This window comes from Didymella exigua (assembly GCF_010094145.1).
Source record: "Didymella exigua CBS 183.55 unplaced genomic scaffold M421scaffold_7, whole genome shotgun sequence".
Taxonomy (NCBI): Eukaryota; Fungi; Ascomycota; class Dothideomycetes; order Pleosporales; family Didymellaceae; genus Didymella; species Didymella exigua.
Genome location: NW_022984781.1, coordinates 306,096 through 330,662, shown reverse-complemented (window position 1 = coordinate 330,662; position 24,567 = coordinate 306,096). Strand labels below are relative to the sequence as shown.

The 24,567-nt window shown below is 52.7% G+C and overlaps 11 protein-coding genes across 11 annotated transcripts; 9 read left to right on the top strand and 2 right to left on the bottom strand.

Moving 5' to 3' along the window:
- M421DRAFT_90589 (uncharacterized protein) lies at positions 1-747 on the top strand (the record flags this gene model as incomplete). Its single annotated transcript, XM_033597872.1, has 1 exon — positions 1-747. One exon carries the CDS (start codon positions 1-3, stop codon positions 745-747), a length of 747 nt encoding a protein of 248 aa, XP_033451010.1.
- Positions 748-1,003: 256 nt separating this feature from the next.
- M421DRAFT_358176 (uncharacterized protein) lies at positions 1,004-2,436 on the top strand. The gene is made up of 3 exons (XM_033589641.1): positions 1,004-1,341; positions 1,400-1,888; positions 1,987-2,436. Exons 1-3 carry the CDS (start codon positions 1,135-1,137, stop codon positions 2,077-2,079), a joined length of 789 nt encoding a protein of 262 aa, XP_033451009.1. The 5' UTR covers positions 1,004-1,134; the 3' UTR covers positions 2,080-2,436.
- Position 2,437: 1 nt separating this feature from the next.
- M421DRAFT_358235 (P-loop containing nucleoside triphosphate hydrolase protein) lies at positions 2,438-4,632 on the top strand. The gene is made up of 2 exons (XM_033589643.1): positions 2,438-2,999; positions 3,050-4,632. Exons 1-2 carry the CDS (start codon positions 2,586-2,588, stop codon positions 4,325-4,327), a joined length of 1,692 nt encoding a protein of 563 aa, XP_033451008.1. The 5' UTR covers positions 2,438-2,585; the 3' UTR covers positions 4,328-4,632.
- A 1,101-nt stretch (positions 4,633-5,733) lies between these two features.
- M421DRAFT_418240 (RTA1-domain-containing protein) lies at positions 5,734-7,033 on the bottom strand. The gene has a single exon (XM_033591713.1). The coding sequence runs from the start codon at positions 6,748-6,750 to the stop codon at positions 5,896-5,898; it is 855 nt and encodes a 284-aa protein (XP_033451007.1). The 5' UTR covers positions 6,751-7,033; the 3' UTR covers positions 5,734-5,895.
- A 778-nt stretch (positions 7,034-7,811) lies between these two features.
- Positions 7,812-9,706, top strand: M421DRAFT_57832 (uncharacterized protein; the record flags this gene model as incomplete). Its single annotated transcript, XM_033595539.1, has 3 exons — positions 7,812-7,880; positions 8,177-8,422; positions 8,555-9,706. The coding sequence occupies 3 exons, from the start codon at positions 7,812-7,814 to the stop codon at positions 9,704-9,706; spliced, it is 1,467 nt and encodes a 488-aa protein (XP_033451006.1).
- A 594-nt stretch (positions 9,707-10,300) lies between these two features.
- On the top strand, positions 10,301-10,926 carry M421DRAFT_358219 (uncharacterized protein). The gene has a single exon (XM_033589642.1). It carries the CDS (start codon positions 10,370-10,372, stop codon positions 10,682-10,684), a length of 315 nt encoding a protein of 104 aa, XP_033451005.1. The 5' UTR covers positions 10,301-10,369; the 3' UTR covers positions 10,685-10,926.
- A 634-nt stretch (positions 10,927-11,560) lies between these two features.
- On the top strand, positions 11,561-13,804 carry M421DRAFT_418237 (uncharacterized protein). Its single transcript, XM_033591712.1, has 5 exons — positions 11,561-12,085; positions 12,144-12,272; positions 12,327-12,840; positions 12,902-13,402; positions 13,455-13,804. Exons 1-5 carry the CDS (start codon positions 11,644-11,646, stop codon positions 13,549-13,551), a joined length of 1,683 nt encoding a protein of 560 aa, XP_033451004.1. The 5' UTR covers positions 11,561-11,643; the 3' UTR covers positions 13,552-13,804.
- A 626-nt stretch (positions 13,805-14,430) lies between these two features.
- On the top strand, positions 14,431-16,027 carry M421DRAFT_418236 (uncharacterized protein). The gene has a single exon (XM_033591711.1). The coding sequence runs from the start codon at positions 14,660-14,662 to the stop codon at positions 15,527-15,529; it is 870 nt and encodes a 289-aa protein (XP_033451003.1). The 5' UTR covers positions 14,431-14,659; the 3' UTR covers positions 15,530-16,027.
- Positions 15,777-16,257, bottom strand: M421DRAFT_90582 (uncharacterized protein; the record flags this gene model as incomplete). The annotated part of the gene is made up of 2 exons (XM_033597871.1): positions 15,777-16,128; positions 16,202-16,257. 2 exons carry the CDS (start codon positions 16,255-16,257, stop codon positions 15,777-15,779), a joined length of 408 nt encoding a protein of 135 aa, XP_033451002.1.
- Positions 16,258-16,910: 653 nt separating this feature from the next.
- M421DRAFT_3052 (RIC1-domain-containing protein) lies at positions 16,911-20,467 on the top strand (the record flags this gene model as incomplete). Its single annotated transcript, XM_033589148.1, has 5 exons — positions 16,911-17,261; positions 17,311-18,735; positions 18,789-19,056; positions 19,104-19,597; positions 19,667-20,467. The coding sequence occupies 5 exons, from the start codon at positions 16,911-16,913 to the stop codon at positions 20,465-20,467; spliced, it is 3,339 nt and encodes a 1,112-aa protein (XP_033451001.1).
- Positions 20,468-22,021: 1,554 nt separating this feature from the next.
- Positions 22,022-24,202, top strand: M421DRAFT_57890 (uncharacterized protein; the record flags this gene model as incomplete). Its single annotated transcript, XM_033595545.1, has 2 exons — positions 22,022-23,727; positions 23,860-24,202. Coding segments are annotated over 2 exons (2,049 nt in total), but the record flags the coding sequence as incomplete, so codon positions are not given.
- Between the last annotated feature and the right edge of the window lie 365 nt (positions 24,203-24,567).

Genomic DNA, 24,567 nt, shown 5'->3' with positions numbered 1-24,567 from the left:
ATGAGGACTAGTCCGGATGTGGGATATGGTCTCCTAAGCAGCGATCTCCTCTTGCGGAGGGGTTCTGGAGCGAGTGTGCCGTGCCCGCCAGGCAAACGGTCCAACGGTGCGGCGCTAGGGATTTCGAATCCACCGCGTCATCCAGCGAGTGCCCGACGAGTCGCGGTGTGCAGCATTTCTGCGAGGTTGTGCACGCGCGAGGATGCGGCGAGGACAGCCAATGGGTGTGCAGGGTGTGCAAGGTGTGCGATGGCGATGATCTGGTGCAAGCCCTCATGCCCCAGCACACTCGTGGACGTTCGCTCACCAACACCGCCCTGGAACAATATGCAGGGCGTTTGGTGCACGCCCATTCCGGAACTCCGCCCAGCAACGGCGCATGCAATTTACCCAGCAGAGAGCAGCACTCGCCGAATGGTGATGCTGCTGCCTCTGGCCCCCAAGCAGCTGCTGCGCTTGGGGGGGCTTGAGACGGCTGGCAGTTGCAGTTGTGCCTCTCGCTCTCGTTCTCGCTGCGGGACGGCCGTAAAGCTCGCGGCGCTATCAGAGCTGCTTCCACCGTCACGCCGGGCAGCCGCTCTGTCGCACAGCATATCCATACTCACGGAGATGATGACGGATCCAACGAGTATGCTGGCCAAGAGTCATAGGGCTGGTGGTAATGGAGCACGGCGTGGGTGCGGCACAGGGATGTCGAGTGAACTGACCGCTGTATCAAAACACAGACCGATGGCAGAACCGCTCTAATGCCCGCCCATGATACGGCCCCCGACTTACCCGTGCGCTGAGCCTTGACGGTCCTCAGCGTTACTGGTCCGCTACAAGTTCTGTGTCTAGCGCTATCCTAAATTTACGAAGCTGCCTGTCGGTGAAGGACAGGGTTGTATCCGCCGCAAGTAGTCCTGGGTGCATGTGAGGGCCTGAAGCTGGGGGACCACCACTAGGCAGTCTGTGCTCCACTTGAACGACTGCGGACGCATTTGACAGCTAGATAAATATACCGTGATTTCCGAGTGCCTTCAGCCTCCCACCATTTATCCCACTGATACTCAGCCTGCCCACGCTATAACCTTTAGCCCTCCCCCACGGTGACTTGATCACAGTTCCTCATACAGCTCCGCATCTTCCTCCACTATGCATAGACATCAATCTTACCAACAGTACGCTGTTGTGACTCCTGCTACCACAAGATACTCCGGCACATCCTCAGCCTTCTCAGCTTCGGCAAACCCCAACGAAGACTGGACCAAGATCTCAGACCTTGCCGAGCGCAGGAGGATACAAAACCGCATTGCCCAGCGCAACTACCGCAAGAAGCTTAAGAAGAGGCTCGAAGACCTTGTGAGTTCCACCTAAGCCCTGTGTTGCACTATCGGCAAAACATACTAATTGATATCAGGAGCGCCGCGCTGCCTCCAGCTCAGCTTCGCCGGAGCAAAAGCCCGCGGAGCTGCAGCCACCTCAGACCTCGCCGCGCCAGGAATTCCCCTCTCCGGCTTCTTCGGATTCCTCGTACGCCACTCCACCCGAGGATCATATGTTCTCGCACCAGTACACTCGCCAGCTCTCGACAAGTCCACCACCATTCTCGGTAGCACAATACTCTTCGACCTACCCAGCCCCAGATGCGGTAGCATACTCGATGCCATACACCACAAACTCGCCATACCACACAATACCTACCACATTGACACCGGAGATACCGTCGTACGCCTACCTGCCGCCACCGCTCTCTTCAGCCTACCCCACCACTCTGCCTAGCCTGGTGCCTAGCATGAAGAGTGAGTACTACGCCGAGGAGGATCTTAGCCCATTTGGCGTCGGCTATGCGGCCATTGGCGGAATTGAGATCCCACCCCCTCACGCATACGCAGACCACAATGCTCATGTAAGGCTCCCAACCCGCCAGTCCTACTACGCCTGAAGATCCATCTCTTGAAGGCAGTGCCGTTCTCTCCACGAGCCTTCGCTGACAGCTCATGGTAGACGCCACCACTTGAGCACGATGAGTTTGGATACCCCACTACGCCCAACTCGATGCCACGAACACCCCCTCCTCTTCCTCTTCACGCCATGTGAAGGATCTTCTTGCAGCTTTCCGATTTCGCTTCGTCGCCGAGGCGCATGGCCTCGGCACCTTTTTGTTTCCAGCATCTTTTGTATAGCATTTCAGCGATCTGTCATTTGGGACAAGGTCACTCGCTTGGCCCTCGATACTTCGAGACTCGGTGTTTTTGGTGTTTAAATGCTAGGGAAATTTCCTAGCAGAAGGTTTGGAAGCCTACATGAAGGCGAGACCCAGTGCTGCAGTGCGCCCGCTGGGTATCAGTCATGACAACGAACGACGATGATCAACAATTCAAAAATTGCAAAGAGATATCTTGTGCATCTGCATGTGTGACGTACCGTAAAACAAGTAACGAAAGAAGAAAGAAGACTGTTCTGCTATGGTTGAAGCCAAGTGAAGATCGCCAGCGGCGAGATCATCGAGGCACTTTGCGCGTCGACCCTGCCAAGACGCGCGACGCGTGCGTGCCGTTCGGGGATCCAACGTAAGCATAAACAACCACAACCGCCGCCATTTCATGGCTCCCAAACGCTCTCGAGCTGAACAAGCACGGCAAATCCTCTCGAGCGGCGCTGTGTTGCGCGAAGACTCTGATGACGAGCTCGGTTACGAAGATCATCCATGGGAATGGGTATACGACGATGCCAGCGCTGAAGAGGCGCCTGGAGACGAGGATGCGACGCCCAGGAAACGAAAGGCTCCCCCCACATCGTCAGCTAAATGTATAGTGGGTGCGCGCATGGGCAGCTTCGCATGCAAGATCGGAGATGCTCTTATGCTCAAGGCAGATGGGAACCAGGCATGGGTCGGCATTGTCTGCGACTTCTACAACAACGACGGCGAAGATGAAGAGAAGATGGCGAAGTTCTTGTGGTTCTCTTCTGAACAAGAGATCCGCAACAAAAACAAAAAACGCACCGACTTCCTACCGGTAGGACATATGGACCATTTCCCCCAAAAGCTGGTACTAACAGATGCCAGAACGAGCTGTATATGTCCACCGCTTTCGACGATAATCCGCTTGCATCGATCAACGGCACCGCGAAGATTGTGTCTCTCGAGACATTTCAGAAGTTGCACCCGACTGGCACAGTCAAGAAGTCATCGAAAGACTACGGCAAAATCTTTGTGTGCCGGAGAGGTTGCAATACCCGCACAACGACATATACACCCGAGTTTAAGTGGGAAGATGTGTACACCGGCGCCAATGATATCCCCTCTCTTGTTGAGCTAGTCAAGAGCCAGACCAAAGCAACGAGAAAAGGCCCTTCTCGGCCGAAAAGACAGCAGGAGGATCTGGACGACTTCGTTATACCAGATTCTGGGGACGACACTGCACCGAGGACTCCACGGAAGCGCCGGAAACCCAACGAAGCTACTACCCCAACATCGACAAGGAAGAGCCCAGCCGCTCGAAAGTTTCTGACACCATCACACAAGCGTATAGTGTTGAAGAAGCAACTGGAGTTCACTCCGCTTGGTACCCGAGTACTATCACCTTCGGCACTCGCGTCGCCGTTTCAGATTGCACGAAACCAGCTTCACGTTTCCTCTGTACCGGCGGCCCTTCCTTGTCGCGAAGAGGAATTCTCGACCGTATACAGCCATCTAGAGGTGGCCATCACGGATGGCTCTGGTTCATGCATATACATCTCAGGTACCCCTGGTACAGGCAAGACTGCCACGGTGCGAGAGGTCGTGGCCCAGCTGCATGCATCAGTGCAAGCTGAGGAGCTCGACGACTTCATCTTTGTTGAAATCAACGGCATGAAAGTCACAGACCCTCACCAGTCGTACTCGTTGCTGTGGCAGGCGCTGCGCGGCGACAGAGTCAGTCCGTCACATGCACTGGAACTTCTGGAACGCGAGTTCTCTGCGCCTAGTCCTCGCCGTGTACCATGCGTTGTCTTGATGGACGAACTTGATCAGCTTGTTACAAAGAACCAGTCTGTCATGTATAATTTCTTCAACTGGCCGCAGTTGCGGCACAGCAGGCTAATTGTCTTGGCTGTTGCTAATACCATGGATCTCCCAGAACGCACCCTGAGCAACAAGATCAGTAGTCGACTAGGTACGTACCGACACAGTCCTTCACATGCGGCCCAGCAATGTTACCGTGCAGATTGTAATTTCAATCTACTCCCGCACTGTACCGATTGCAGACGCCGCGTGGACAATGCCCAATACGTCCGTTTTTGCGATGGTCTCGCGAACCCCTGTTCACCGGTATTCAGCGGGAGCCTTATTGGGCAAGGCTAATACATGTGTACCCAGGGCTAACGCGAATTACTTTCCCCGGCTACACTCACGACCAATTGATGCAGATCATTCAATCGCGCCTGGAGGGAGTTCCAGGTAACATTGTACTCTCGGACGCTGTTCAATTTGCGGCGCGTAAAGTCGCAGCTGTGAGTGGCGACGCCCGACGTGCACTAGACATTTGCAGACGCGCCGTGGAAATCGCGGAAACAGAAGTCACGCAGGACGACGAGGTGCAGCCTTCAACTCCGAGTCGGTCCGGTCGCGGTAACAAAGCGAAACCCATCCCATCTTCCCGAACTCAGAACAGTACCGTACAGTCGGATACCAACTCAATGAAACGCGGAGGGTCGTCGGCTGGACGTAAGGGTGTCGTTACCCTCGCGACGATCAGACAGGCTATCAACGAGGCCACGAGCAGTCCCCTGCAACAGGCGCTTCGGGCGCTGCCGCTGACTTCCAAGGTTCTCCTCGCTGCGCTCTTGGCGCGAATACGAAGAACAGGTATTGGTGAGGCTACGCTTGGAGATGTCGTGGACGAGGTCAAGAAACTTGGTTTTATGAGCCAATTGCAAGCAGTGCAGGACTACCTACTTGCACCCGGAAGCCATGACCGATCGAATGGTATTTCCGGTCTACATCCCGGTCTACATCCCGGTCTACAACCCCACACCACGCCGTCAAAGAACGCCGAGCCTGAGGAGGCTGCACTCAAACATGCAAAGATCAAGGCTGCAAGAGCCTTGGGCCTTGCTTCTGCTGCTACAGAACTTGCAGAAGCAGGTATCATCGGTGTTGAAGCCAGACACGGCGAGCGTGTCGGTCGTGTAAGGCTTGGTGTTGGTGAAGACGAGATCCGTCTGGCGCTTGGCGAGGACGAATCTGTCAAGGGTATGGGCTTCGGCTCCTAAGGAAAGCCAGCGACAATACTAAGTGAATGGTTCGCAACAGCATTCCTCTTCTTCGCTGCCTTGTCTCAGAACAGGCTTTCGACTTACCGCCTGCTGCACAGTTGAATACCGCAGTACAGCATATCGTATGATACCCCTCTCAGTATACCGATCAAGTCGAGTTTCCCTCTAGCTTTCCTAGCCTGGTCTTGAAGGACGAGCAAATACGCCTAGTACGCTTTGCGAAAGAGCCCCACCGGTTTCAGGTAAGCCACAACAAGGGTAAGCGACCCGTTTGCGCCTTCCGCTTGTGGTGTGTGCTTGCGTGCATGGTGGCTGAGCGCCTTGATGATGGTGCAGTGCAGGACGATTCTGCACGTGCGCTCCTACGGGCGTAAAGCCCAGCGAGCTCGGTAGGACAAAGCAGATTGCGCTCAGCGCTTTCGCCCAACCTCAAGTATCGGTTCATTCTCTCCGTGCGCACGTTTGAAAGAAGCAGAAATTCCAATTGGGTACATCGGTTGTTAACTATCTAAATCGTATCTAGATGTCCATTCACATCCTCGAAATTTGGTCAACCAGCTGTATTTTCTCCAGACCCAGCCCTCCCAACGCCATGGAAACGCCCAACAAAAGCAAAAGTCTAGAATAATACGGGAATTGCAATATGCGTGTGCTTCATCGGTCGCCCTTGCTCGCAACACCGCGCTCCGCGGAATCGTCGCTCGGCTGCTCCATCCTTTGCCCCTTAAGCAAGATCGCGATGTCTCCTGGATGGCTGACGTTTAAGATGACCGTGACGGCGAACATGAGCACCGCCTCAAAGACATAAAGGAACACTTCATGTCTGAGAAGGTACCCAGCGTTGCCCTGGATGTACTCAATAACCCTGAATCCTGATCGCACCAAGATCAATATCGACGTGGCGTAAAGTGCAAATAGGTGTCTCTTCCATGGCACACTGCTGCCGAGCGACAGAAGATATTCCCTGCCGCGCATCTGGAACATGATCGCCGTAACAAAGAACAGTCCAAAGAACAAGATCTGCACGAACAGACCGCCGATGATAATCTTCTCGCCCGTCTTCATTCCCGACGCACCAGACGACATGATACCACCACCCGCACCCTGCATCATGAATGAGATCACATCGCCGCCAACGAAGATCTTCGTCAGCCATGTGCGGCGCACGAGCGAGTAAGGTTCACCGCCCGTCAACAGGATCAAGCGGCCGAGAATCATGTAGATGGATGCCGCGTAGAGTGCAGGGCCGAGGAGTAGAAGCAGAGTTTGCATGATGTAGGGCGACAGAGCGTAGCGGTCGTTGCTCGACACGAGGCGTCCGACATAGCCGATGAATTCGAACAGACCGCCGATGATGAAGGACGTCATGAACCAGGAGCGCTTGCGGATTGTTTGGAGGATGTGCAGGCCGGTTGTGAGGGCGAAGAGGACGACGAATACAGCGGCTGCGGCTAGGGAGGGGTTGTAGCGGTAGAGCACAAAGCTGTCCCCATCGTTGTGGTCGGCCATTGCGTCGGTGAGTGCTGGTTTTGTGACGGTAGTGCTTTGATGTTAGAAAGCTGGCAGGGTGTTGGCTCTTGTAAGAGTTCTCGAGGATTTAGGTGGATATCGAGCTTGTATGGAAGACAAGCTCTGGCGTACAAGAAGGAAAGCGCTACGAAGATGTGAATTAGTAGTCAATTGATGTTGAAAGGCTGAATTAGGAAGCAATGCTTGAGGCTTTGGTTCTTCCTATATACACATTGTGTTCGGGTCGCGACCATGGAAATAGAGGCGCAGCAGCGACTATCAAAAAGGCTCTCCTTTGCTGGCGCCCATTGCAAAATCATTGAGCGTGCTATGTATACGCTGTACGGCGGCTGAACGCCTGGACGCACAGAACCTTCCCTCATTCGCCAATCTGGCAGCGGCGACTCACGGTAGACCCGCAGCCCATTTTGGCGTCGCGTCCTAAATTTGATTCAAAGTACGAAATACGCTCTCAATTGTCAATGCGTCATTCGGATATCCTAGGCAGATAAATCTTCTACGGCGTGCAGGCGGGAGGCAGGAATGGAATCTGGAGCCGGCGGAGGACCGAGGATTGAACGTCCTCCAGGCGAAAGAGAGCGTGATGACTAAGCACTGCCGCAGTGGGCAGCCAGAGAGATGGGCAGTTCCGAAGGTTTGCCTGGATCAGGCATCCCACATAGACATTATATCCAACAGACGATCTTGGCTACTTGTATCAGCCTTTTGACGATGACGATCAAGCCTTCCACTTCGCTGCTTCGTCTTAACTCACTTCGAATTTGACCAATCACAGAGCTCTCTGTACGCGTGCCGGCAATGCCGATCCATCACAGCCCTCGTGGAAACGTCAGTCGCAGCTGCCGCCTTACACCCGACACGAAAATCGAATCTTCAACGCCTCTCACGTACAGATCTTCCTACGATTTGATCAATTCGCAAGGCCTCATAAGCAGACAAGCCGGTTGCTTGTTACGCAGCTCCATGCGCCGCATGCCGCCCGAAGCGGATCCTCACACCGTAAACCGTATCAACTAGCGGCATCAGATTTCAATAGAGCAATGCCGACGAGAAGGACGCACAACAAGACGAGATTGGGGTGTCGCCAGTGCAAAAGAAGACGAATCAAGGTAGGTGACTCCCAATAGCACCGTGTGTCAGTTCATATGGACCCATGACGTGCTGGAATTCGCGCTCAATGCACGTCTTCAAGTGACTTGTGCCTATTGTGCATATTCGTAGTGAAGGAGATGTCATTCATGGATGTGAAGAGGCTGTAACGAGCAACACCATGAGTACAGATTTGCTTGCGGGGACTAGAATATTCAATACCCTTCATGACAATGCTCACGAGCTCAAACGCCCGCTCTTGATCGTCTCGCTGAGCAGTTGAGTTAAGATCGTTACAGTACTGACATATCTGCAGTGTGATGGAAAGCATCCGACATGCGCAAACTGCGATAAGAAGGGCGAATCATGCAGCTTTCTTCAGCTCGTGCCAACATCATGGCTTACAGGACCAGTGTCGTCAAAAGGAACGGCGATCTCAGCATCATCGTCTCCCGAAGTCTCTTACATACAAGGACTATCACCAGATCCAAAAGGCACTGAAATCGAAGCTACAGAGACAAAAAGCTCACCGCAGACATTGTCGCCTACTGGTAGTCTGTCAGTGCTTCACTCAGTGCCTGTACAGCGCGACATCCCTCCCTCAGCTCCGTCAGAAAACGGACTCATGACTCGAAGATCATTGAGCCCCTTATCTCCAGTACCTATTTACTATCCAGAGTTGCAAATTTGGGAGAGCTCGGCCCCACTATACCTTCGACTTAACGATGTTTGGAAAGACATTCGAGACCCATTGCCTCCGTCACTACAGGATGTTTTGTATCACTACGAGTATACAACGAGTCTGACGTTGGCTACCGACGACCCTGCTAAGGCAGCATGGCAGACATGTGTTCCTGAGATGGCTCATGCACACGATTTCCTCGTCAACTGCGTGCTCTCAGTTGCCTCGCTACACCTTGGCAGAATCCATGGGGATAGGACACAGAGGGCCAATATGAATGCTGTGGCAGCATCGAGGATGAACAAAGCGTTGACAACATATCGACCTCAACTCGAAAACATCAATGCAGCGAATGCGGCAGCACTTTTTGCCAGCTCGACGCTCACAGCGGTCTACTTGTTCCGTACATCAGCTCTAGACATTGAAGCGTTACGCGAGACGATCCAATATGGCACTGTTTTACCTCCCGCTGGTGTTGTCGACAAGATGATGGACTGCATATTACGCACCGTCTGGGGCCTTCGAGGTCCACTCACAGTTCTGATGAGTGGTTGGAATCATGTCGTGAATGGGGCGATGTACCCCGTTGCAGCACGTAATTGGTGGCCAAGACGCCGCACCCCTGCCACGCCCCGTGCTGAGGAAGAGGATCGACGGCTACAAGACATCGATAAGCTCTGGAGAGACACAGACAAAACTTGCGAACCACAAACACCTCATCTCGACCAAGCCCTTGGCTATCTACGGGAGGCATACGCACTTGTATCACAGCTTACACTGCCTGGTGTCTTCCCTCCAATGACGGCTGTGCCTTACGCAGTCGACGATGAGACGACTGGTGTACTCACAGATCGCGGCGCTATCTTCGTTTGGTCTACACGCATCTCGCGTGAATTTATCCAGCTCCTCGAGAACAAAGACCGTGATGCTCTCGTTATCCTTGCTCACTACGCTGTGCTGCCAGGCCGAGTGCGTAACGTTTGGTGGCTAGAGGGTCTCGGGGCCGACTTCGTCACTGCTATTGCCATGGCAATTGGTATTGAGAATTGGCACCTGATTGATTGGCCAGCGCATGTTGTTGGCGTCGATCTGTGGAACGCCTTCGGCATCAGGCAGGACCGACTTCAGGGCAAGCCTGACGAGATGCACATGGACGTGATTTGAGTGATTCGGCATGGTCATCGGCAGTTCTAGTAAGAGCCCTCATCTGATACGACGAGAAGTCGAGGAGAACCGAAAGCCATGTTAATATCACCATGCGGTATCGCTCCCCGACGGAGCATGCCTTACGATCGTCACACATGTGTGATGCTTCGCATCGACTCTTGCGCTGATGAACCTCGCCGAGGTTGCGGGGATGTTTTGGGTCCGAATTTACTCGAGTTGCCAGTATGACAAGTTATTGTAGTACCAAGTCTGTCGCAGCCTCAGCCGCACTTACGGGGGCCAGAAAGCCATCCAATGGTTGTGCGCACCTACCTGTCTGTCGATGATCCTCACATTGAACCCCTTGCATAAGACAGCCTAGTTTGTCAAATTCTATATGAAAGCTCACCTCCTATGTTACACATTTGGTACATACTTATATGAGTTCGCATTCTTCGCATTCTATGTATAGTAGGTATTGGAGATTGATCGCACAGACCGGTGAACGGAGTTGGCCAAAAAAAAGCTGTCGACAGACCATTGGACTTGACGTACTTGTATCATCAGATAGCGTATAAAAGCTCACCCAGTCGTTCTTCATCGTCATAACATCTTCAAACAACAGTCACCATCAAAAACAAATCCTCTTCGAACCCAATTTACTCACTATAAATCATCACCATGCACTTCTCCGTTGTCACTGTACTTCTCCCTCTCCTCGCCGCCACACCTCTCGCCTCAGCCTGGAAGCTCCAAGTCTTCATGAACGATGGCCGCTCTGTCACTACCCACGGCCGCCTCGACTCTGGCTGTAAGACCTACGATTTCGACATGAGTTCTCCAGTCAAAAGAGTCAAATTCGAGAACAGCTTGGTCACTAAAAGTTTTGAGCTTTATACCAAGAGGGGTTGTCAAGGAGCGGTGAGCTACAGGAACAATGAGGGTACATATGACTTGACTCCTCCGAGAAAGATTTTGAGTTACAAGGCCTACTGAGAAGCATACATATTTTGGGTTGATGGATGATGACCAGCTGTTGTATAAGAACTTGGGGGATGGATTGTCAGAGCAGTCTTTGCAATGTCGAAACGTTATGGGTACCGATATGCAGAACTGCGAAATCTCAGTACTGTGCCATAAGAACTCATCTAGACGAGCGCTAGTCAATTACCAAACGTGAAGATGTATGATTACAGCAGATTCGCTGACTACGTAGCACAAAGATTGTCGCACAAACAAGTGCATCAACTGTAAAGACGGAACAATGAGTGGACGCGCACATTTCGGGCGCAGTGCAGAATTAAAAGCTCAACTTGGGGCCCGTACCTGAAATCATATGCATTAGTCGTGTCTCCAAATTCTATCACACTGTGTTGACGGGCGCCCCGAAGCCATCTCGTCCCAAATGTCGTAATGTTCAAGGCCATCACTTACGTTACACCACCAAGTGCGACATGATTTCAGTGGGTCGAGAATGCTGTCAGTAAGCGTACGGCTGAGCAGCCTGCAGATGTAGCCCAGCCCATCGATGACGATTGTACGAGATGAATTGGTAAGGTAATACCATAACAGCGAGAGTGAAAAACGTGATGCAACATCCTCTGACGAATCTGAAGATCGATTGTGAACATGGCGAAACATGCACGAACCAGAGGGCAGATGTGCTGCGGATGGATAACACCTTGAAAGCTGTTAACGACTTGAACACACCGGAAGATGCTTGCTGTAAGGACGCTGTTGTTCTTTTGGAAGGAAGAAAAGTAGGAGGTTGGTTGCTCGGATCCACGTGTTGGCGCGTCGACAAATCGTCATCGTCGCGCTTGCCGTGATTCACCGCAGCGCTACTCTTCCGTTCACCACTCGAGCTTTCATCGACGTTCGACGCCACATCTCACAATTCACTTATTCAGTCTCTCGCCATCAAAGAAGTAGTGATGCTGTAGAGGCAATTTGAGATGTTCAATCTACCGCGCTTGCACCATGTTGCAGGGTCTATTGCGACGCGTTTCCCGAGGCTTAAGTCAGAAGCTTTGAAAACGTGCACGTTTGCGACACAAAATGTATCACCAACACAGCAGCACTCTGTGTTGACGGATTCATCTCCGTCACGGTGGTCGGTCCGAAGGACGACGCGCGATATTACTGGTCGGCTCTTGAAGAACAACACAAAATGCATCAGCGTGGCAGCGCCGCGCGAACCAACAGCAGGAAGTGAGCCTGGGATCGACATCACAGATGAAGATGCGTGGCCCCAATGGCGCCAGCGGGTGCAATCTCAAATAACTGCAGTGGACTTCTCGATCGATAGAATTGAAAAGTATGAGTTGAACAACGAGACGCTCAGGGACTTCTTGGATAAGCCTCGTGATGACTGGGTGACTTGCCGGTGGATCAACGGTAAGGAATGATAGTTTGAGCATGCGTAAGATACACGCTGACCTGAGTTGACTCGCAGTTAATGGACTTAACTGGGACGTAGTTCGGCTTCTGGGCGAAAAGCAAAACTTGCATAGTCTGGCTGTTGAAGACCTATTGCACACGAGAAATCGTACAAAAGCGGATTGGTACCCAGAACACGTCTTCGGTATGTACTTCAACTTTCTAGAAGCATTGTGAAAGTATATTGATGAGAGAACAGTTCTTCTAACTCTGCAGCGGTTGATTCGCAAGAACGGAGGAATCACAAATGGATCACCACCGCAGACACCGTATCCGAGACACCTTAGCACAAACAGCCCAGCGTATCGGGAAAAGCATGTACCTGCTGAATACCGACAAGCTGTCAAGACATTACAAGCTTATCGCACTGATGCAGACCCTGAACGAACACGCTACATGGAGGAGCACTCGACGCTTAACCCTAAAGGTCTTATGGTCTCCGTGGAACAGGTGTCGATGTTCCTTCAGAGCAATAACACGTTGGTATCGTTCTTTGAGCACTCTGCAGACGTGATCGAGGAGCCGATTTTGAAGCGTTTGTCATCAGCTGAGACAGTGTTGAGGCAAAGTGGCGATGCCAGTATGGTCATGCACGCGATCATCGACGGTATCGTTGACCTTGCCATTCCCATCGCTACGGCATACGAAGATAGTATAGCTGAACTTGAGCTGGATGTATTGACGGATCCAAGTATCGCACACTCAAAGGCCCTGTAAGTTTACCGGGCGTTGTGCCTTGCTTGCCGCTGGAGGTACACCATTGATCATAGCTAGGTACATCCTGACATCAGAGCTCTCCCTCCTCCGCTCCCAGATCGCTCCGATTACCAGCCTTGTCAACGCCCTTCGCCAACACAACTCGAATGCTCTGGTGCAGACGACCAACTCCTCCCACGAACCCTCATCGTCTCACATCGCCAACTCTCCACCTCCATACACACCAAAGGACCCGTCAACAGCCTCTATCACCATCACAACACTTGCGCACACCTACTTCGGCGACGTGGAGGACCACTGCATCACTGTCACAGAATCTCTCGAACGCATGCGGCGCTCCGCAGACCGAATGATCAATCTGATATTCAACACAATGGGCGCATATCAGAACGAGAGCATGAAGCAGCTGACCTTCGTTACGATCCTGTTCCTGCCAATGACGTTCTTGGTCGGGTACTTCGGAATGAACTTTGAGGATATGCCATGCCTCAAGAACAGCGATGCGTACTTTTGGTGGCTATGTATACCGGTGACGGGCACCATGGTTCTGGTTTTGATGTGAGTCTGCTCATCTTCCATTCTGATGCTAAATAAAGCTGACGTTGTGCAGGCGCCAACATGTCTGGCGTGGATTTACACGGTTCTGGCGGCGGAGAGATGCTGCGAAGTCGCGTAGAGCGAGGTGTCTGAAGGAGCAGAAGTGGTAGCGTCCTAGTTGGGCATGTGAACACAGTCGGTGAAAATTTTAGTCAACGGCCAACGCCACGAAGAGCCTCAACTGACAACTATTGGCAAATTCGAGGCTTGCGGGACAGACATTTTGTTACCGAATCTGTAAGATATTGCTGTCTACTTCCTTCTGTAGACGATAATGCGCCTTGCATACCAGTAAGGCAACAGAAACAGACTCCATGACCGGAAGGCCGGCACCTGGGATAGACTAGAACTAGCGACGATGACCGAGATACTAATGAGGAAGTCAAGCGGCAGTTTTGAAGTCAGATTCTGAGTCGGGGGGATCGGGCGCGTGACAGGCTGCCGTACTCGGATCCGCGTGCCGATGTGCACATGCAGCATCGTGGGTTGTGATGATTCGTTGAACCAATCCGGGCCATCTTGGAGCTCCCTACCAGTTTCACGATCATATCATTTGATTGAGACAGTGTTCGGTCTTCGTATGTAACTACCCGACACGAAGAGGACGGTGCCCATTGACCGCCTCAAGTCCGCGGGAAGATCATCTTAGCACCATGGGCGCACCAAGACTCCACACCAACGATTGGCCCTTTCACGAAAATGCATTGTGACGGAACTGTGATCCTGCGCTGAGCTGCGTCGTGCCTCCGCATAGACGGGTACTCCACTGAAGCTCGCCAATTTGCGTCACAGGGTCGTCGAACGACGAATCGGATGAAGGAGCTAGTGCAGAACAGGTATTGCACGTGGTACCTGCAAGACGACCCTTTGACGTTGCGGAGACATTGGCTGTGCTTCGGCTGAGGTTTTGAGGAGAAGTACTTGAGGGAAAGTACATAAGCTCTGGAGGTAAGCAGGGTATAATGTGGCATCATGCTGTTCTGAAGCCTGGGGAAGCTACTCTTCAATGCTGTCTATGTTCCTAAATTGGAACTTTTGAGATAATTGAATCTGCTGTAATTCTTGTGTCATTATCCGCGGACCTCGATTCCACTGCTTTGGCTCAGAGCTAAAACTGTAACGCAAGGAGCCCATTCCAAGCCAACAGCAGCTTTGAAAACCCTACGGCTACCCTATTCTCATCCCACCACAACTGCCAACCAATTCAGCAGCACTACCATGGAGCTCGACTTCACGAGCTTACCGCCCACAGCAGAGGGCTGCTTCTATGTCCTCGCTACCATTTTGGTCCTCACTCTTCCCGTCTTGACAGCCTTCTGCACCTACCATGACTACAAGGCCTTCCTCTCGCTCGGCCCTGGAGGCACACCATCAACACCACTCGGCTACCTGAAAGTCAAAACACTCGGCCTCATCTCCCTGCGAGATCCCCTCCGACCACTACCAATCCCCCCGCATTTCCGACCGCAGAAAGGGTACCTAGACTCGCTCCCAGCCCGGTCCGGGGAACGGCCACTCGTAGCAGGCATAGCACCGCAACGTCAACAAACCCAGCAAAGCGACGAGGATATGTACGCCGGCCTCGTCGCACGAATGCAGTCCTACACCCAAGAGCCTGCAAACTTGCTGCTCGAACGTACAAGCTGCTTCGAGAAGAACAGCTCTGGCCTCTTCGCCTCGTCCCCAATCACACGCACCTGCGGCGGCGAAATATGCCACGCGCACCCCTCAGATGGCTCCTTGCACCTCACACTGCACCCCGCAGACTCGAAGATCATGCTTGAGAGCGGGTGGGGTGAACGACACCCGCTGGCGAAGGGGGGCTGGTTTCGGAGGTTCGTGCCGAGGGAATTTGTGCTGATCTATGCACCGAGGACGGAGGGGGATCTTCAGGTTGTGATGCAGATCGTGGCGGCAAGTATCTGGTGGGTGAGTGGGGTGGATGTTAACGCGGATGCTGAAGCGGGAGGGAGGCGTAGGAGTGCGGATGTTGCGGCGATTGGACAGGCGATGGAGGGTAGTGAGTGCTGGGCTTGTGAGGCGCATGCGTGTGGGACTGGGTTGGAGAATATGACAGGAGATGCGTAGGAATGTGACCGATGGAAGACGCATACTTGGTGCATTCAAGGAGTATTGCTTTGCGTTCAAGCGGGTATCCGGCGTTCCTGGTTATTTATCAAGGGCATACCTCGAGCTTCTGGCTTCAAGGCTGGTATCCAAATCGCAACACTGCATACCTAGCTGATGCTCTCCAACCTACTGCGCTGTCTCTGTTCATTGCAGACGCTCCCTTGTCGCCCCGACCCTGACTTAGCTCCGCGAGTTGTCCCAGCTTCTACTGCTTTCCCCTTACCCACTCGTTGTACTCCTTCCTCTTCCCCTTAACATCCCAAAACCCCCTTCGTCCCTCTCCTTTGCCGCCAATCCCACCATCGAGGCCCAAGAAAGCATACGGGTCGCCCTCGCTCAAGATCTCCTCTCCTTCTCTTGTATATTTGCCCTCGGGTTTCCTGCCCTCCCGAGACATCTGACCTGCCCAGTTGGCGTATTGAATTGGCTTCAATTTGTCTGCCGAGGCTACGATGCCGGTTGAGAGAATGAGGACGCCGACGAGGAGCTCGAGGGTGATGTCGAGGGGGAGCGGGGTGTTGGCGAAGGCGGTGGTGTGTTCGTGTGCGGAGTAGACACTAGGATAGTTGTCAGCGGCTGCTGTGATATGCCAGAACGTAGCTTCGGTGCAGCGGCCGAGATTGCACGTACGCATGTGTCAGGAACAATGCGCCAACAGTGTTGAGCACCGCGCTGAAGACAGCCATTGTGGGGTGTTGAGCCTGGTGTGCTGTGCTCAGAAGTCGAAAATTTGACAGCAGGAGTCCGGCTTTTCAGATGCACTTGTGGTGCGGGGCAACGAAGGGCGTGGAAGTTATGGCGTTGGTAGTGAAAGCTTGAGTTGTGGTTCGGCAGGTTGATGGACGGATGAGTGAGCTTTGGTGACGATGTCTTGGCAAGACATTCGAGAGACATTCACGGAGTACTTCACAACCTGAATTTGATCAACTCGATGGCCTGTGTTCATATCATGATCACTAGTTCAATAGTGTATTTCATGGTTGTCTTGTGTAATAAGATCGTGGCTATGTGCGCAACATCGAGCAGATGTGATCTTTCAACGACCAAATGCTGCGCGGCGATTCAAACATCCCAGGGGCTCCTACCAAGATACACGGCCTGATTACGCCATGGGTTGCAGACTGATGTCAGATTATCGCACAGATGAAGCCATGCATGCCATGCGGACCGCTGAGGTATTCAGCTAAGCTTTGACCGGCTGCGCCTTCCGCAAACGCCGCACAGCCACCGCAGGTGCGGCCCTCTATAGCTCCACCAACACGCGCGCCGCGAATGATCTCACACCCCGCCAGTGAGATGGGCACGCGCAAATGAAGCAATCAGTTGCCTGCAGACCGCCATGACGTATTGGCCCATCTCCTCTCCCTCTGTCTTCGCGGCCACCAAGAATGCGAATCTCGAGCGCACGCCGGTATCCCACGACGGCACTGATGAGGCATCGCAGAGTGAACGAGATGGCGCGTCTGAGGCCAAGACTGAATCCACGAATGAGACCGACGATACCGAGTCATTTGGGGGAAAGGCAGGGGTGCAAGAGTTGGGAAGAGAGCAGATCACGCGTCAAATAAGCAGTCTTGACCAGGTCGCGGAAGACGATGTCCATGGCGATATCGTTGCGATTCGAGTTTCAAGGAGTGGACAGCTTTTCGCAACCCTCACCCGGACAACTTTGACAATCTGGCAAACGAAGGTACGTCAATTGCTCCCTTGCAGTCAAACGTCACTAATTCAAATTCAAGCCTACAGTCATACTAGCCTCAGTGCTGCGGTCTCAACAGTCGTTGAAGACCTACGGCCCAAACACAGACGTTCTGCTCCGCCCTGACTCTCAGATCTTCGTAGTCCAGACTACGCTCGGATTCCTCATCACATACTCTCTGGCTACAGATCACTCCTCCCGCGTATATAAGACCCAATTCACGGATACACATGGAACACATTCGAGGAGGGCCAGTACAGTTGGTTTCAAGATACAGCGCCAGCATGACACCAATGCTGGCCCCGGGGAGGGCAGTGGATTCAAAGAGCTCAGTCTCCGCTTTCGCATGGTCATACGCGTTGATGCTGGGATTGTGAAAGCCTTAGCCCTGGATGACGAGCTGGTAGTGGCAACCGCGAAGCCTGCGGCGATGCAATGCATACGGTGGGCACCAGACCACCAAGGGAGCCAGACAAGCACTGAAGTTCTCAGTAAGATGAGCTGGCTTGGAAAGAAACCGGCACTTGTTGATATGACTCACGATCGGCCTATGAATCTGTCCTGCTGGATAACGGAAGAAGGCCAAGCGTTCGCTGTCCAAAGAACGAGACCAGATCCCAAAAAAGAAGCGAGCGCTCCGCAGAACCTTTTTCGCGGCTATGGCTTTCATATACCTGAAACAGACGAGGAATACGGCGTGAAAGCTGCAATCAACGCTCGATTCTCGCTTCTGGCTGTGGGCTGCAAGAACAGCGACATTTACATTTACACTGTTCGAGACTACACTGGTAACATCCCGATCTCCCACAAACTTCAACCTAACACCTCTGCTCCCGGCAAGCTGAACGTCTTGACGTACTCACCGGATGGTTATTGTTTGTTCGCTGGCTATGAGAACGGCTGGGCTATGTGGAGTGTGTACGGTAAACCAGGCGCGACCAGCTTCACGACCGACAGAGCCGTTTCAGAGACTAATGGTGAAGGGTGGCTCCTGGGTGTGAAGGATGCCTTCTGGATCGGTGGAGGCGCTGAACTGTTGATACTTGGGAACAGCGACAATCGGCTGTTCGTGGTTGAAATGGCTAGAAGCGCTGTCACTGGATGTTTCTCGTCAGCGAACGTGTCGAGATCTCTGATGCAAACCAGTACAGGTTTCATGATCTATCGAGGCTACGATCTACCCGATTTGACAACTATCTCGGCGGAGCTATCTCTGTGGCACAATGTGCAGGTGCCATCACACTATCTGGTGGACCAATGGCCTATCAAAAGCGCGGTGATCTCAAATGACGGGAGATACGTCGCGATTGCTGGAAGAAGAGGACTTGCTCACTACAGCGTCAACAGCGGCAGGTGGAAGACATTTGATGACCCGTTCGTAGAGAACGAGTTCACGGTCCGTGGCGGCATGTGCTGGTTCCAGCATGTGCTGATCGCTGCAGTCGAGTCGCATAACTCTCATGAGGTAGGAACTTCGCCCCACGCTCGAGACGGTGTGCTCTAACAATGGCTTGTCAGGTTCGTATTTACTCACGCGAGTCGGCACTCGACAACAGCCACATTATGCATGTGCAAAGGCTGCCTGCTCCCATCGTTCTGATCGCACCATCTGGAGAGGACTCATTGCTAGTCTACACCTACGAGAATATCCTCTACCACTACGTCATGAGTGTGTCTGATGCTACGGTGCATCTGATTCAGGTGGGTCAGATCGCTCTACATGGTATCATTCGCGCGCCCACGAGGGTCAGAGCACTAAGTTGGATTCTACCGGAAGACCAGATTCGTCAGTACCCCGACCATTCTGTTCATCAGACCTCTAATATTGCCCAGATCATGGCGATCCTTCGCAAGACGTGTCTGTTGCCACGATCTTGTTCCTGGTCGACGGAAAGCTTGTGCTGCTTCAACCTACAACGACGGGGGGCGGTGGACTCAAGTATGAGATGCGGGTCATCGCACACAATGTGGAAACGTACGCGTTGATGCGTGACCATCCCGCCTTTGCTTTAGAGGCTCACGAAGACTCTCTACCGCCCAGTCCATCGGTAGGGTTGACAATGAATGGTGTGCACGGCCATGGTCATGACCTGCGGGACTCTCTCTGGTACTTCGATGGCCAAGACATGAAGGTTTGGATCGACATGCAAGATGTGCTTGCTTCTGCGTCCCCGGAGCTTGGCAGAGACCTGCCTACGCCCGTCCAGATTCCTGTCGACTTCTACCCGTTGTCTGCCTTACTCAACAAGGCAATCATCTTTGGTGTAGAATCCGAGATAGTCCAGCGCAGGGATACCAGCTTTGCATACCTGCGCTTTGGGACAAGGGTACGTTGGCCTGCTATAGCTACGAACCAATGACGTTGCCGATGAACTATATGCTGACATGCATCGCAGACACACCTCTTCCTTCCCGCAACACTACGGTATCACTTAGCACAGTACAACCACCCTGCAGCCCTGCACCTCAGCCACCATTACCAGCATCTTATGTACTTCCCACACGCCCTCGAGATCTTACTGCACGAGGTCCTCGACGAAGAGGTCGATACTCAGCCACCGCCAGAACAAGCGCTACTACCCAGTGTATTGTCGTTTCTGAGTTCATTCCCGCAGTACCTCGACATCGTTGTACAATGCACGCGAAAGACTGAAGTACGGTCTTGGCGGACACTGTTCGCCAATCTACCACCACCGGAAGAACTCTTTGAGGAGTCGTTACAAAAGGGCAATCTGAAGACCGCTGGAGGATACCTGCTTGTGCTCCACACATTCGAAGAGTTACGATCGACAGGCGACCAGGTGGTCCGCTTACTGCAAGCTGCAAAGCTAGAGCAAGACTGGGAGCTCTGCAAGGAACTTGCACGCTTCCTCATGGCCCTGGATGAGACGGGTGCGACTTTACAACGGACGCTTGAACTTGTGGAGCTCAAGACGCCGTCAGCAGAACCAGAACCAGGATATGGGCAGGCACATTTCACTTTCGAGACGACTCGTCTGAACATCCCTTCAAGAGGTCGGGCCGGGACAAATGGCTATCGCAAAGATAGCAACGGATCAAGCGGAAGTAGAAGCTCTGCAGCATCTGCTGGCAGCAGCATTAGTCCTGGTGGGCGGCCAGGTCGCAGGAACACCACTGCACAGGAACCAACCGACTACTTCGGCGTCGGTTTAGGGAGCCCAATCGGGCGAAAATGAATCCTCAGTACCATGGATGCAACCTCCTGACTGTAACAGTCGACTGATCTTCGGTTAATCTTCCTATCCTATCCGTCGTAAGATCGGCAGAACTCTTCCTTCACCAAGGATATGCGGGGTGCTCGCACGGGGAAAGGAAATGTCGCAGTGAAGTGATCCAGACCTTCACAGTTCAGTGCCAGTTAATATCGCTCAACAAACTTCAAAAACATGCAGTACAAAAGTCATTGCGAACTTGGGACACATGAATTATGATAAGCGTGTAGCTTAATGCGGCCAAATCAATGATATTGTGAGCCACAATGCGCCTTGTTCGGCATCTCTACAACCACGACGATTAGATGGTCCAGGAGGCTAGTCGGCGGTGTGGTGTGTAGCAAAAATGGACCTAGCTGGAGGTGCAGCAATCCTCCCCGTCTCTCTGCCACCGCCTCAGCATGCGCGAACAAGAACCATCAAACCTGACTGATTGGTCACTAAGAAGAATCGCACAACCTGACAGGGCTAAGCTGGCGATGTGGGGAGTTTGGCCGGCGGTCTGTCTTTGGTCGAGTAAGGCGTCAGCATCGCACGTGTTACTCCCAGTATCTGGTACGCGAGACTCTCGCATACACAGCTGCGAACGAGACCGTAAAAATGCCTTTCGTTGCCCTTGATCACGTCTTCACGAAGGTATATGTGGTAACATTGCCAGCGCGCTCTGCAGTCCCTCATTGCCTCTTTCAATGGCGGTATTGCCACAGCATTTTCACCCCATTATGGATAGGCCATCCGTTCGCACAACATCCCTTTCAGAGCATCGCTAAGGACGCTTGGCCGCGCAGCTGGCTTCTGCACGACGGCCGGGTGGTCCGCAAGTCGAAGTTAGCCTACATAGCCCTGGTTGCTCCTGCACCGCATCTAACCACTCACACCCTCGATCGTGCCAACACTGCCACAAACTTCAACCCGCCTTTCTGTCTCCAACAACCCTTCACCGTACTTATGGGAGCTGCGCATAGTCGCTAACGCTGCACGACGCACCCTCGCCTCCGCTCAGGATCCGCAGAGTGAGATAAGTTTTCTAGAAGCCCCACGGTGCATTCGCAAATACGAAGACATATAAACTCGCGACCCACTAGTTCAGCCCTATATTGCCAGTTTGCCGATCGCTACTACATTTACGCTTGCGTGACAAGACAAGCCTTGCATAGGAGCCTGGTGTCATCGTTACTATCACATTGCTTCTCCCCCAGGTCTTGAGATGGCCGCTACCGGGATGCCCCTCTTTTACACCGATCGTCGAGCAAGCAACGCTTCATCCTTCAACACACCTACCGTAATCCCTACGTCTAATTCGACGCATCTTTGGAACATGGTGCCGCATTCAGAGCAGAACTCGAATGGTGAGCATGCCATTTTATTGACTCCGTGGTAGTCTAGTCGCGATGTTGGCGCAGGTCAATCGCAGCCGCCCTTTAGGCTCTCCTCTTTAGCTCGGCCCTGCTGTACGAACCTCGCGACCATCATGTCTCATTGCCAACATATCGCTCGACTCTCTACTAACATCAAATTCCCCCAGCACCTCGACAGCCACGTCTGTCGATCAGCCCTCATACAACAGCAGCCAATAATGCCTCGGCTGATGGAGGGTTTCAGTTCATCGTGGGCAGCTCGCTCAAAGAGCTCAAGTCAAAGAAGAACATGACTGTTGTACGCAAGAAGGCAATGCGACACTACCTTGCGAATGACAAGGAGGATAGCAGGAAAAAGAGCTCGGTCAGCGAGCAAGCACGACATGTGAGCATCGACTCCGCTGGGTCACGATCAAGCATCAGGAGCCAAGAAGCAATCAAAACCACTGTCGGACTCACCACCTCGAATGAACTGGCACGTGAGACCAGGAGGACACAGAGCTCAACGACTCGGCCGCCAGCATTACAACATTCTCAGCACACTTCGCTTCCGGAAGCTCATGTGCCAGCGGTAGAGACAATTGAGCAGGGACTCATGAAACTGGAATTGGAACTCATCGAACCTCCAAGGAAAGGAGTGCGGCCATACGACGTCCAAAACCCACCATTGTTTAACTCTTTCGGCGAAGGTGTGGACCCTTTCAGAACGATGTTTCAGTCAAGCTACCCACGGGTGTCTGTCGAGAGAATGAAGTTTCTCTGTGCAAGGTTCTTCGGAACTAAAGCCATGGGCATGCATTGGATACCCACCGTACTCAGTGCGCCACATACTTTTCTGAGCACGCTGAGTTGTGCATCCGCCCACCTGGATGCCGTACTCGAACGCGATATTGAAAGTGTTGAGACGTCACTACTCCGCCAGGAAGTAATGCATCTCATCAGTCGAGGAATGGCGCATCCAGGACAGCAGGTCAATGACCTCAACATCACCGCTTTGATCCAACTCATCGTTTCCGAAGTCATTGGTCGAGAAAGGATTTCGTTGGACATACACGAAGGCGGTCTTGAAAGGATGATCACAGTACGTGAAGGCCTCGATAAGCTTGGGTTGAACGGCTACCTTGCGTCAACCTGCTCGTGGGTATTGCTAGAGTCTGCCATACTTCGTGAACAGAGTCCACGACGGATTTTTGTCGATTATTGCACGTCGAGATCGACCAAACGGTATCCTCCATCCGCAATACTCCCAGAGTCGCCTCTCTATCGCCCGAGGCAACAATTTAATACTCTTCGGAACTCTCGGTACTACCAGAAGATGACACTGAATTTGCTGGAAAATGTCAACTCAATGACCGATCTCTTCCTTTCCCCAACGCAGTTTTCGCGCTGTGGCTCAACAACCCTGCAGAGCTATTACAAAGACATCACGACCAGGTACCCACCCATCTCAAAAGACCAAAAGCCAACACAGAGCGACTACAAATATGAGGCTATCCGAATCGCAGCCGTATTCCAAGCCATCGCGATGATCAACTGCATACCCCTATCGCATGCCCTTCCCCTTGCTGCGAACGTAGTGCTGAGCTCAAATAATCTGTTTGCGCCAAGCTCGCGTTCGACGGACTCTCCAACCTCACCCTTACCTCCCATGAACTTACGACACGACTCTTTGACCAGCTCGGTCAAGTCTTCATCGTATGCAAGGACTATCACACTTTCACCTTCCGATTCATATTTCGACGACTCGCAAACATCAATCAACTTCGTGACGAACTCGCACCCAACGACAGCAGCAAGTATAAGTCACCCTTCTTTCTCATCGGTATCGACTTCACGTTCATCAATGTCTTCGAATGCATTGCGACCGTCCTTCTCCTCAATGGCGACTTCAGAATCAATTCCAGGAACATATCCACCTGTCAAGACCTCGAGGTCTCGTCCACTGCTATCTACCACCACCCCTCCAAGTGACCACCTCTTCGCTAACTACATCGCCAGCCCAGAACACACCGCATCGACCAACCTTCTCGCTCATCTAAAGGCAACTCTCGACGCCTCCAATTTGTCTGAAGCTTGGCAAGACATGGCGGGCGTACTCCTCTGGATCGGACTCACTTTCGGTGCAGCAAGCCACAACGTCGGAAACCGAGTCCTTGAGAAGTGGTATTCTGCTCTGTCCGTGCGAACGAGTACGCTGTTGAGCTTCCAGCACCCAGAACCCATTCATTCTACCATGTTGAAGATGACTCGGATTGTAGAGGCACTGCGCGAGCCGCCTTCCCCTAGCAGGACGAATCCCACAATGGCGGGGACGGGAAAGAAACGGAAGACGCAGATTTGAACACTGAGGGGTTCTCTCGACTAAACGACGGTCGAGAGGGAGACGTTCAGATAAGCTTCTATAGGGTGGGGAAGTAGTCGGCGTCTCCGACGTGGGCCTTGCGGTAGGGCTGACGTGAAGGCTGCGTGAGGCTCGCTGCACATCTCACTTCTGCTGTATATATTCAACTTGAGTGCAACTTGCATTGGAGTTCATGGCATGGCGCTATCACATTCAGGGCCGAGCGTACGATACATAGTATATCGCACACATTGCACACATTTCACAACCACCATGCCCACTTCACATCCACACCATATAAGAGCATCACACGAACACACATAACCGCACATGTATCCATCGGCATTCCTTAAGGCCGCTTGGTA